The 13,164-nt window shown below is 41.7% G+C and overlaps 1 protein-coding gene across 3 annotated transcripts; it reads right to left on the minus strand.

Moving 5' to 3' along the window:
• Positions 1 to 1,343: 1,343 nt before the first annotated feature.
• Positions 1,344 to 6,146, minus strand: LOC102707932 (inactive TPR repeat-containing thioredoxin TTL3). 3 transcript variants are annotated; one of them, XR_001549553.2, is made up of 7 exons: positions 5,141 to 6,146; positions 4,117 to 4,312; positions 3,832 to 4,004; positions 3,406 to 3,739; positions 3,142 to 3,297; positions 2,293 to 2,350; positions 1,344 to 2,194 (listed from the first exon to the last, which is right to left on the minus strand). XR_001549553.2 is itself a non-coding variant. In XM_006647850.3 (6 exons), exons 1-5 carry the CDS (start codon positions 6,067 to 6,069, stop codon positions 3,154 to 3,156), a joined length of 1,776 nt encoding a protein of 591 aa, XP_006647913.2. In that variant the 5' UTR covers positions 6,070 to 6,146; the 3' UTR covers positions 1,344 to 2,194; positions 3,142 to 3,153. The 3 variants fall into 3 exon arrangements, 2 of the variants coding, with proteins under 2 accessions (XP_006647913.2, XP_015689035.1); XM_006647850.3 differs by lacking the exon at positions 2,293 to 2,350; XM_015833549.2 differs by lacking the exons at positions 1,344 to 2,194; positions 2,293 to 2,350 and having other exon boundaries at positions 2,842 to 3,297.
• Positions 6,147 to 13,164: the final 7,018 nt, after the last annotated feature.

Below are 13,164 nucleotides of genomic sequence, written 5' to 3' on the forward strand. Positions count from 1 at the left end.
AACTGTTTACTTTACTTTTATTTCAGTCTATTTTATTTATTGTTTTGCTAAATTACTGTCGCTTTTGTGCAACTTAACCTTAGCCTATCCTTGCTACCCTATTGCATTCATTATTCTCCCTCTCTTGGATGTTACTTGTTGAGTATGGTGGTTTGTACTCAGGCTTGCTTAATTTTTTTCCACCAGAGAAAGAGCAAGTGCCAAAGTTTCAGAAGAAGGTTATTCCCAAGGTTGAAGTGAGTTTTAGTCCGCCGTCAAGAATGCTTGTGATGTGGTGCCGTCATTGCCAGCTGAAGCTCAAGCTTAGTTGAGTTTTAGTTTGTTTCTTTTCTGCTGCATTTCGATAGATAATTGTTTTTATTTATTTTTAAGTCATGAAACCGTATATTAATTTGTCATAGTGTGTACTCGGACTGATTACTGAACTAAGATTTAATACATATACTATTGTTTAGAAATTTGATATAAATTTCTGAACGTGACAGCCACGTTGTTACGAGAATTGTCCTTGTTATGCGCCGAGGTAATCGTTGTCACTATTTTTATCTGACAGGCCTACAGGGGAAGTGGTAAGTGGATTAAATGCTGGTCTTCGTGTCAATTGTCAACTCATATTTTTTCAGTCCATTTTGTTCGGAGCAAGTTCAATAGCATAGCCAACTCCTAGATATAATTTATTTATAGTCAATCTAATAGTCAATTTATACGATAGTTATCTATAAAATATCAATATATGGTCTCATATGTCATACACATATTTTGTCTTAGAGCCCGTGTGCAGCTGGTTACAAATTAGTAGTCCACTTCTCTTCTCTCTGCCCTCTTATCTCTTTAAAATATGCTTATAGTTGCGTTATAGCTTGCTATTGTACCTACTCTCATTGTTCCTTTATACTACTTTCATTTCATATTTTAAGATTTTTTACACTTGTCTAAATTTATCAATTGATGAATGTATATAATTTATATATATGTCTAGATTCATTAGCATTCATATGAATCTAGGGAAGGCTAGAAAGTCTTGTATCGTGAAACAAATGGATTACTACTTACTTAGTATTAGCCTCTGGCACCTATACAACCTGCAACTTTTCACGAGTGCTAAAAAGAGTTGTTTTTCTATGTTTCAGAGCATAATTGAACCAGCTCACCTGTTACAAATTAAATCTAACTTTATAATTATATTGTTTTCGTCAAAAATAACTTAAAATTATATTAAGGCCAAACTTAGTGACAGATTTGCTACTCGTGCTGTCTGAGAAACCAACGGAAGGTTGAATAGGTACCCAACAGATGTAAGCATCGCTGAACTTTTAGAAATTACACCAAAAAGATAGCCCAGAGGAAAAAAAATCGAACTTATGATAGAGTTACAATTCTCCAGTAGCGCAAGAGTCTCTCTAGCTTTTATGAACCAGCTCTGCTCACGGGAAGAGTACATCTGGAACTCACATTTCTCATCACCGACAATTAGCATTGACCTGCCTGTTGGACATTACCTATAGCAGGTAAGCTATAACAGATTCTTGTCAAGCCGAAAAAAGCAAACCAATCTCAATGCCACATGACAGGTTCAGGATGAAGACACTACAAGCACCCATATATTCAGACATGCAGACCTCTGTGTCAAACTGACAAATGAAAACCATGGACTACGGTACGCAGTACTGATTACTGAAGTTCAGTGCAATATATGGACCATCAATATTGTATTACTGAAGTCACACGGCACAACAGTCACCCCATGCATGTCCTGCACAATATTGTAACAAGCACGCGGTTTCCAGCTATAGTTTCAGTAAAGAGCAAAAGGGAGTTTTGTTCGAAAGGATACTCACTCATTTTCTGTTTGAATGAACATCAGTTTTGGAGTATAGAGTACAGGCCAGTGTATTTTTTGTATGAGGTAAACTCAAATCTTCAGAAATGATCATGGGTACTGTCACTGCCAACCCACAGTAAATTAAATTAACTAGGTATACAGCTAAACTTCTCGGTGGAGCAAGTATTAACGTATTATCTACAGTTTCATTACTCAAATCTCTTGTAATTTGGTGTATAGTGCACAAAAAATGCATACTGATTTGATATTCTAACAAACTGCGCAATTGTGCATGCTTCATTGTTTTGTCCAAAGTTTTGTCCTCTTCAGATCTTGCGGTTGATTTCGGGTATCCGACAAATTAAAAAAACCCTACAAAGAAGAATAGACTTGTATGGAGATCAGCATGCCAATGCTTTGTTCTAAAGAAGATGCACAGGCGAGAGAAACTTTCCTAATTTTCAAACTACCTTTTTATTTCTTTATCTGCGCGTGGTCATCAACTGTTGTCCTAACTCCTAGTAACACCTAACCAGTTAAATTAAAGTAGATAAACATAATCAATTTTTTTAGAGCGACAGTACTGTCAGGACTTCGATGCAGGTATGCAGTTCTGTATTAGTTCCATTTTAGCGTACAAACAATCTACATAGGAATAATTAACTTTTTGCCACTCTTAGAAATGACACTAACATATTTGTCACTGGGTCCACATGTCATAGACACATGAGGCCCCACGTGTCATAGACAGCGGGTGGCAAATATGTTAGCTGACATTTCTAAAAGTAGCAAAAAGTTAAATGCCCCATCTACGTAATATCTCTTGCACATCTTTCAAAAATATATATCCTTCACACTCCATTGTCTAATAAAAACTCTCATAAACTCTTAATAACATTTTATGAAGATTTATATGTTTCTCCTTCTTCTCTTCTACATTAGGGAAATTTGTAGTACTTGAGAAAATGGCTTGGTACTAAATTTTTAATATAAAATTTTATTACCTCCAAGTATCCGGTGCCTAGAGATACTATATTTTTACACTATAAAATATGACATCTCCTGATAATTTCTTAAGTATGATAAAAAAAACCTTTATATTATGGAACTCAAGAGGTGATAATGTGTTTGCACTGTCCAGTTACCTGATTTTTGTTTGATTTAAAGGACCTTGTTTTTGTTACGACTGATAACTGATTAATCATATTTTAGAACAGATTTTGGCAAATAATGGATATTATTTTTTTTTCCCTTTTGAACGGTGGTGAAACCCAAGTAGGAGAATGTAAACATGAATCGGTAAGGCTAGCTGTGGTTACATGGCGTCACTGTTAGGATCTGGTTGCAACGCCCCCATTCCTCTGGCTCTTGACCTTGGCTTCGACCTCAGACAACGCCTTCTTCACGTCCTCGTTGTCCGGGAGTTCTTGGATCAGCACCTGGTAATCTCGCAACGACGCTTCCCACCTCTCCAGCTGATCACAAAAACAGAGCAAAAAAAAAAGATTGAAGAAAATGAGATCACGCGATCATGCCAAGTTCTTGCGATAAAAAATTCTGGCACGACGGCGGAGGCAGCGAACCTTGACGTTGCAGTCGGCCCTCCTCAGCCTCGCCTTGCTGTACGCTGGTCGCATGGCGAGCGCGCCGTTGCAGTCCTCGACGGCCTTCTCGAACCGCGCGAGCCTCGCGTGGCACGCCGCGCGGTTGCAGAGCAGCACGGCGTTGCCGGTCTCCCGGTCGAGGCCTTCGCCGTAGGCGGCGCACGCCTCCGCGAACCTCGACGCCTTGAAGAGGTCGTTCCCGCGCAGCCGCGCCGACGCCACCACCTTGGCCCTCCGGTGCACGTTCGCGATCTCCCGGCTGCTCGGGTCCAGCTGGCACGCCGTCTGCGACGTCGCCACCGCGTCCTCGAACCTGAACAAGAACGACGGCCGCATCAGATACAGCCATTTCGCGGCAGATCTCCATTTCGCCGGAGACAAGACGTCGTGAAGCTGCGAACGAACCTCCCTGCAGCCATGTCGACCTGGGCACGGATCATGAGGACGTAGGCATGGGCGACGGTGCCGAAAAACTTGGTCGACTCGTCGACGCCGAACCGCGGCGCGCCGCCCAGCACCGCGTCGGCCTCGTCGTGCCGCTGCAGCTTCATCAGGGCCTCGGCTTGCAACGCCATGACCTTCCAAGGATTCATCGTGACAGATAACGTTTCGTCAGATCGCTGCATTGATGAATGCCGATCGACCGTGTCGCATAGTGTCTTTTCACGAGCCGTGACGATGGACGCTCACCTGTGGGGCGCAGTCCGCGCCGTCGGCGACGGCGGCCTGAGATTCCTGCAGCACGGTGATCCAGTTCCTCAGCTTGCGCGCGTCGCCGCACTTGGCGATGCGGCTCTTGACCGACTGCGCGCGGGACACGTCAGCGCCCGTCGAGTCGTTCGCCGATTGCTTGAAGTGGTGAATGGCCTTGTCAGGTTCTCCTAATCTGAGCAGCATCAATGGCTGCTTAGTTTTGCAATACTAAACTCATCGTGGCATTGTATAAACAAAAACAATCTCAGTACAGGGTAGGCTGTAGAAAAATGCGTGGACTTGTTCTCTGACAGATTGCAAAAATCTAAGCTAGCTAGCGCAATCATTCTCTTGAAAAAGATGCGTGAGAATGCTTGTTGAGGAAGTGATTAGTAATTGGAATTACCAATCATCAATGTGATCACAAATGGCTAGAGTAATTTACGGTAGAAAGTCTTGCTTGACCTGCTAAACCAATGAATGTTCCAAGAGGCACATGTATCAAATTATAGTATGGTCTAATCACTAAACAAAGTGTAATTCCATTTCTTAAGGGAAAAGCTAGAGATCTCTCAAAAGGAATAACACTAGCCCTACTCAACCATGAATATGCCATCATAGAAAATAGAAGGCAATGCCGATGCAAAGCAGCCGTTTCATTATCTAATTCACCAACATCTAAATTTGGGGCACTTATTTTCGGCCAAATAGTGATTCTCTAACATGAGTGGGTAAAGTTGAACAATCGGTTGTCGTTTTGTCAAAAGCTAGATATTTGATCAAAGCATTTGTCCGATAGATTTAATTTAGATCATGCTAAACTCTAACTATATGTGGGTTCTGTTCAAGTCAGATTGCCAAATTATAGTGTCATGACATTAGACTGGCCTAATTTCAATTGAGCAATGCACTCAACTTCAGAGTTCCTTGGAAAATAGTATACATGATCGTTAATTTCATTGCACTAATGGCATTGGGTGATGAACTGATGAATAATTCAGCGCGAATTCGCGGCACGTACCTGAGATACAGCCCGCCAAGCCGATGGTGCGCGCGGCCATACGAAGGGTCGATCCGGACAGCCTCCCTGCAGTCGCCGGCGGCCTCGATGAGTCGCCCGAGCGCGGCGAGAGCGGCAGCCTTGTTGCTCCAGTACGCCGGCCGCGTCGGGTCCACCATGATGGCCTGGTCGTAGAGCGCCACCGCCTCCGCGTAATGCCCCTCCCGGTACTCCTCGTTGCCCATCTCCTTGAGCTTCTCAGGGTCCGTCCGGTGAGACAGCGCGCGGCACAGCTCCGACGCCGGTGGCGCTTTCGTCTCCTTGACGATGTTCCCCAAGCCCGAGAACGCGTACCCGTTCTGCGGCTTCCGCTCGTTCGCGGGCTTGGGGTTGTTGTGCTCCACCGAGTTCCGAGCCGACGCGCCGGGGACGCCGGAATTGAGGTTGCCGAGGTTGCGGTGGAGCATCATGTTGCCGGAGGTGGCGCGCACCAGCTGCGTGGTGCCCTTGACCCTCTGGTGGTCGTGGATCATCTTGTCCAACTCCGCTGCCATGCCGGTGTACTCCGCGGCCGCGGCCGCGACCACCGCATTCTTGGCCCCGCCGTTGGCCGCCTTTGTCGTGTTCATGGCCCTGTCATTCGCCGGTGTATGGACGCGTTGCACGCCGTTGTTCGTCCCTGGCAACGACATGACCGGGCGGTGCACGAGGGACGAGTCTTCGTGGACGCCGCCCTTCCGGTGCGCCGAGTTCGCCGGCACGGATATCGCCTTAGCCCCGTCCTCATGTTCCTGCTCCTGCTCATGCTCGTGCTCGTGCTCGGCGGCGGGCGGTGGGGCCCCGTTGATGCGGGTGAGGGAGGACATGGAGTTTGACCGGCGGCGCCGAAACATGCCGCTGTAGATGCCGAACATCGCGCAGCCGGTCGGCGGGCGGCGCGACTCCGTCATGGCGGGCGAATGGCGACGTCCGCGGTGCCCCCGCGCCCGCTCCCGCTCCGGCGGTTGGGTCGTGCGCGCGCGGAGGGGAGGCGAGGAAGGGTCAGGGCGAGCACGAGCACGAGGACGAGGCCAAGGAAGGGAAGGCGAGGGAGCGGCGAGCGCGTGGCGGCCGTTGGCTCCTGGCTGGCAACGAACGGCGGGGTGGCGAAGTTGCGGGGTGGGAATATTTGGAACAGAGGGGATTTTAAACGGGGAATATTACATTTACACTCTTGTACTCCCTCCATTTGTACTCCCTAAGTGTTTGACACCGTTATCTTTTTTATACATGTTTGATTGTTTGTCTTATTCAAAAAATTTACTTAATTATTAATTACTTTTATATCATTTTGTGTATTGTTAAATATATATTTATTTATATATATAGCTTTACATATTTGATAAATTTTTTTAATAAGACGAATAGTCAAACTCATATAAAAAAGTCAACGGCGTTAAATATTTAGGGACGGATGTAGTACCTTTTTCAATTCATCCTGTGGGCCATTTTGGGCAAGTTCTATTAGAGCAGGTAAAATAGTAGACTATAAGTCAGCTATAAATATATTTTAATAAGATAAAAGAGAAGAGATAAGAGAGTGGACTACTAATTTGTATCTAACTACAGTACGGGCTCCAAGACACCGTATATGTATGATATGTGGGACCATGTATTAATGTTTTGTATGTAACTATTATATAAGTTAGCTATTAATTTAACTATAGATAAATTAAAGGCACTAGTTGGCCGGGCTATTGAACTTGCTTATGCTTCCTCTGTTTTCCTTTTTGTTGTTGGAGAGTTGGAGTAGATATGGAATTCCTGGACCATGGTTAGGTTGGGGCATTCATAATGGGAACTGCTTGGTTAGGTCGAATGTCTTGGTTTTATTTAATGTGTCACTGTGTTGAATTGTGAACTATATTTTGTTTTTGTCTCTGGAGAAAAATGCTGAACGTGTGCGACAATGAAACCAGTTTCTTCGAGAGAATACCGCAAAAATGGGACCACTTGATATCTAATTCATAGATGTTTTAGTTTTTTGGTTGAAGCATTTCTTAAGTTAAATTAAGTTTATGGAAAAAATATGACCTTTACAATACTATGATTTTCGTTGTTTCGCTTTTTGAGAAAAAAAGGAAACGATTTATTAGCGAATGAGAAATAATTTATGGTTGAAACTTTTATGTATTCAGAAGCTAATTCCATACGATGAGAAAACTACGAAATCAACCTCAAAATTAGGTTTAAAATTTAAAGTTTACTCTATGAGAAAAAACATAAGCGAAACAATGGGATGGTGGTAGATGCTAGTATTATATATATATATATATATATATATATATATATATATATATATATATATATATATATATATATATATATATATATATGTGTGTGTGTGTGTGTGGGGGGTTTGCTTCAGTCCAACAAAAAGTAATAAAAAGTATGAGGTAACAAAAAGTACAGTACCAAATCGTTTCCTACCATTGGATCTAGCTGAGTAGGATATGTATTATTAGATCCAACGATCAGAAATGATTTGGTACCGCAAGTCCACGAGGTACCGGTATCTCGAGTTACTTTTTGTTGGACTGAAATAAATTTCATATAGGAAAGTTTGACTTCAGATTTTAAAAAAAAAAACTAAAACACCTTACACAGTATGAAACAGAGTCAGTGCAAGGACAGAGGTTGATCGAGTAGAGTGACAAGATCGTTGGATGATTAGAAATTAGGATTTAGGAGGTGAAGTATGGTGAAGGGCTGTTACATCTAGTTGTTGCTCTGATCAATCCAAGGCTCCAAAAATGATTGTTTTTTAAAAAAACAAATTTAGGTAACTACCAAAGAAAAAGTTAGTAGAGTATCAAGCATGAACATGTGTGTAACCTCATGACATATTTTACTAATAGAGAGTTCTTATATCAGCGACGTGGATCAAAATGTTGGTGCAGCATGGGTTGTTTCCTCCATGAAAGTAGCCGGACTTCACTGGTTTTCCCATTTTGTTTTAGAGATGTGCTTGTTGTTCTTCGCTCTTAAACTGGTGGCAACTGGAAAGCTATGATCAGCTTGTCAACTATCAGGCAAATTCTGATCAGAAAGAAGACAGGTAACAACAGCTATACATGCTCCCTCCTGCTTTTCACGGAGTAGTACCAAAAAAATTCCAACTTGTGGCGCTGCCGGTTGACCACTAACGTGTTGGCTCGCTGGCAAAATTTGGACCAGATCAAACCATGCAATGCAGGCACGACTGAGCAATCTGGCCTTGGGTTCGTGTTGGCGATTTTGCGCTAGCTCCATTGGATACATTCGGTTTGGAACAATTACACAGGAATTTCGAAGGAATTCATCTGTGTTTACCGTAAAACTCCTACAAGTTTATTTCGCTGGATCCTGTATTTATGTGCGCGTACATTCGCATGCACCGACGACGTGATGGGTGTGCTCCAAAACGTGTTCGACGTGCTAAACATGGATACCACCTCACTAATAATAGCGTATGGCGTGTTAGTTGGCGAAGCAGCTAGCGGGTCGGTCTCCCATTGTTCAGGGAAATTAGTTGGCAAAGCAGCCGGCACGAACAAGCCATTCTCTGTGGTCAACGTTGTCTCGCATCATTGCATGGTGTGACGGCAGATTGCTGTGATATAAATCGTTGCCATGTAACATCATCGGATTTTCAGCATTTCACACTGATATGGCTGCTGGTTCGTCAGAGCTAACAACCCCGGTGTTTGTTTGTGGCTGATACCGACAATACAATACTGGCCAGTTGCGCGTACCCATTTGGATTGAAGGGCATGTGAACGAACGCTGGAATGGTCCCTAGATCGATCAGAAATGCGCCATGAAATTAAGTATAGTTAACCATCCACGAAGGCCCTCTCTAATCTTTCCCCTGCCAGTTTGGTGAACCTGACCCTGCAACAGTAGCTGAGCGCGATCGAAAAGCGTTTTCTTATAAGAAATGCCAATCTCACTTCTGTCGGTATCTCTGTCGTACGGTTCGATGACTAGGAGTCAGGAGACGTCCAAATCGAAGAACTAGGCATTGTTGGAATCTTCTCGCAGCTACAGTCACCAAAAATCTCTAGCTCATTTAAACAATCCAAATTATTACTCAGATTCTAATATTGTAGTTGTACAATTAAAAAATAAACTAGAATTCAGGAGCGGTAAAACTCAGCCTTTCCATATCAGAGTCTTAATGTTCTCAAACAGGACCTTCGGGCCAGAAGATCTAGACCGTCCTATCTCATCATCTCAAGTTGCCGCTACCTAAGCGTGCACCTAATGAGAAAGTATTTTAAACCCTTAAACAGGGCATCCTCTTGTTTTGCTGCATGTATTAAGAAAACAAATACAAACAAATATATAAGATAAATTGACTTGTGATATATCGTAACATAAACATGCAATACCAAATTTGATTTTACAAGTACTACGGATAATAACCCGAGTTTCGTTTGTTTCTTTGGTTATAATTTATACTTTCTCCATCCCATAAAAACATTACCTAGTATTAGATACGACAATTTTAGTATTATAAATCTGGGCATTCGTCTGTCTAGATTCGTTGTATTAGGTTGAGTCACATCTATTACTAGGTTTATTTTTTATTTGACGGGGTGAGTAGATGTCAAATTTTAACGGGTATTGACATACCACATATTAATCTATATCTTATTAAACCTTCTTATCTTTTACATTCCCACTGTTACATGTTATAAGACTTTCTATGCTTATGTAATTCATTTGCGTAATCTAGACATATGTATTATATATATATATATATATATATATGTGTGTGTGGATGGATTAAGATAAACTTAGAAAATCTTAAAATATAAAACGGATGGAGCAACTATTTAGATTGCACGTAAAAACGAGAAAACATCCCTCATGGATTAGAATCCATTTCCCAACTACCGTATCAGTATCAATTCAGTGATGAGCAGCAGGGAGGATTTACCGTATGTATGATGGGCACTGGACCCTAGTTAAAATTTGTACTCCTTAGGTATATTCGCGGTAGTATGACTTATGTACCCCAACTTTAATAAAAAATGATAACATATCAGAGTTTTTATAAGTTATAATAAGATGAATTTCACTTAAAAATTATAGCTATTATATGAGTTATAGATAGATAACTCCAGTTATTTTTTATCCTCCGTCCGCCCCCCAGGAGCAGCGTTGCTCTGGTTACAAACTTACAACGATGCAATCTGGAGCTGTCTATCGACGCGAACCGAACGGTGGGACCGTGGGTGTGGTTCGGGTGGTGGCCACCATGCTTGGGCAGATGGGCTTGTTCAAGTTCAACCAGCCAACCGTACTCCTTTTCTATGGCAGACTTGACAGGCCTAGATTTTCTGGCCCAAATAGAGTGATCGTGTCAACACTTTACATGCACTGCCGCGGGCCATATTCAGTTGTGCCGGAAGGGGATTGATATATTTATTTAGGCCGGAACAGATTATGGAGGGCACACGCCATACTTAGTTGGCCCAAAAATTGGTCAGCTGGAGCGGCAGGGCCTCGAGCCCAGGAAGAGGGAAGTACGACAACGAATTGGGTGTTCTGTATTGGTGTAGAAATTCAGTCAACTCAACTCAGGTAGTATTATTATTCATTGGGCATACACTTAAGCAGTTAAACTCACAGTTTTAGTAATTAGTACTAATAATAACTATATTACTATATTTAACGGAGCATATACTTGTGAGCTATGCCTTGTGAGTCTTCGTGCATTGATTGCAATCAGCTTGCCTGCTGACTGACTCACTTCAGCATGGCTATTCTTATCCATCTATTGGAATAAAGCGATTTGATTTCATAAACCAGCGATATTTTTAAAAAATACCACCTCCATCCCATAATAACTTTATTTTTTAATTTTTGTGTGCAAAATTTGACCATTCGTCTTATTTGAAAAAAATATAAAAGAAACTTTAAAAAATTAGTTATACATAAAGTATTCCATCTAGTAATAATAAAAATATTAAATAAAATAAAGAGTCAAAATATTATATTAAAAAAATGAAGAGACGGAGGTAACAGAGGTACTAGTATTAAGGAGCACTTACCTTGGTGATAAAGCTAGGTTCCAGCCTGCAGTAGGCACATCTGTGCCGCCTTCTGTCGCAAGCTGACCGTCGCACTCGCACGTGCATGACTTCTCTACGACACGTGACTGCTATCACGTTTGCTGCACTAAAATACCGCCTCAAATATGTACCAGCATGTAATCCCTTCGTCTCAAAATAAATCATTTTTTTATTTTTTATTTATAATCTTTAACTCTTCGTCTTATTCAAATTTTTTACGATTGATATTTTTTTATTAGATGATAAATCATAAATAGTACTTTACGTGTAACTAATTTTTTTTAATTTTCTATAAATTTTTCAAATAAAACGGATGGTCAAACGCTGGGCAAAAAATCGAATAATTGGTTTTTTTCTGAACAGGGGGAGAGTAAGCAGCAGCTGCTTTTAAGTGTGTAGATATGCGTTAATTGATTAATTATCCCCATGCTTAATCAACGGAGCGAGAGTTCAACGGTGTTGACGCAACGACGTCATGTCACGAGCGCACTGTATGACGCGTGTCGTACAAATACACCCTCCTGGACCTTTTTTTTTTTGTTTGACTAAACCGATAGCAGAATTGGCCATTAGATTTTAATTAAATAAGAAGGACAATTAGATTTTACTTAAATAAGGAGGAGAACAAATCCACACCCTCATGGTTTTGGTCTTTACGAGATTTACTTCGTTTTATACTACACGTTTTTCTAAATTTATTCATATATCAATATATATATAACATTATGTCTAGATTTATTACCACATATATAAATCAAGATAATGCTAAAAAAATTTATAATATAGAATAGGATGAATATCATTGTGTGACATTGTATACGTGGTTACGTTACGCCATCTCCTTTGGCATTTAGTTAGAAGTCGTCAGTCGAGCTTAGCGCGTGCGTCCGGATGATAAATCCCAACACGATTCTTCCATGTGTCAACGTAATGGAAGCTGTGCTTGCTGGGATGACAGTGCTGTGTGTACTCACTCTCATCTGAAGCGGGTTTCTGCTAGCACGGGAGTTCGACAACAGTGGATGCTCTTCTCTGCAGAAATATCTGGCGACCGTGATATATTCGTGATCGCGAAATTGTTGGCGTGAGCTTGACTACAGGAATTCCGGTTGGGAATTGAATCGGTAGCGTACGTGGATGGTCAGGAACAGCATGGAACGCACGGCGCAAACCATCTGATGAGTTTCCTTCCTGATCAAATCCAGTATCTAGAAATAATGGCCAGTGAACTATATCGAGTGCAACAGAAATTTAGGGTTGCTTTAGACCCTGTTTGGAGAAGTTTTAGATTCTGAGAAGCAGCTTCTGAGAATCTAAAAAAACTACTAAACCCAGCTTCTCCAGATTCTTAATTCATTTTACATAATCTGTAACTATAGATTCTTAGAAACTGTGTATCGTTTGGGGTAGCTTCTGAAAAAAGTTGTAGCTAAGAGAAACTCTCCAAACAAGCCTAATCGTGAACAGAAGTTAATCTACCGGGAAAAGCAAAACGTGCCGCATGCATAGTCGCGGAGGCAGAGGCAGAGGAGCGGTCCGTCCTACTTGACCTGCCGGAAAAAAAAAAAGAAAGCTAGCGATCGCACGCCATTTCGCGACGCCGCTCAACTGTTTGATCTGCCCACACATTGGCTTGTGGAATACCCTCCTTGTTTTAACTGACGATCACGGATCACGCCTGGACGTGCACAAGTATAGGAAGAACTAGGATAAGGATGACTTCGCCATGTACGGATTCCTAGTCGAAGTCAAAACAACCCGAACTCGATTGTTTGATTTGCTCGGTGTAATTAGCTGTTTTTTACCAAAATATAAAAGATTATCTGATTTTTTAATAATTATTTAATGTATAAGCAATAACATTAACTACAGTAAAATTGAATATCTACATCTTTATATCTATGAAGATGAGACGTTGAGAAACTTTTTTAAAATATACAATAT

The sequence above is a fragment of the Oryza brachyantha genome, chromosome 2 (genome assembly GCF_000231095.2).
Source record: "Oryza brachyantha chromosome 2, ObraRS2, whole genome shotgun sequence".
Taxonomy (NCBI): domain Eukaryota; kingdom Viridiplantae; phylum Streptophyta; class Magnoliopsida; order Poales; family Poaceae; genus Oryza; species Oryza brachyantha.

What these genes read in the sequence shown, in the direction of transcription:
- LOC102707932 (XM_006647850.3), bottom strand. Translation starts at nt 6,069, where the DNA reads ATGACGGAGTCGCGCCGCCCGCCGACCGGCTGCGCGATGTTCGGCATC. An exon ending in GTCGACATGGCTGCAGGGAG is followed by an intron (nt 3,740 to 3,831) that starts GTTCGTTCGCAG and finishes GTTCTTGTTCAG; the next exon opens with GTTCGAGGACGCGGTGGCGA. An exon ending in GGGCCGACTGCAACGTCAAG is followed by an intron (nt 3,298 to 3,405) that starts GTTCGCTGCCTC and finishes TTTTGTGATCAG; the next exon opens with CTGGAGAGGTGGGAAGCGTC.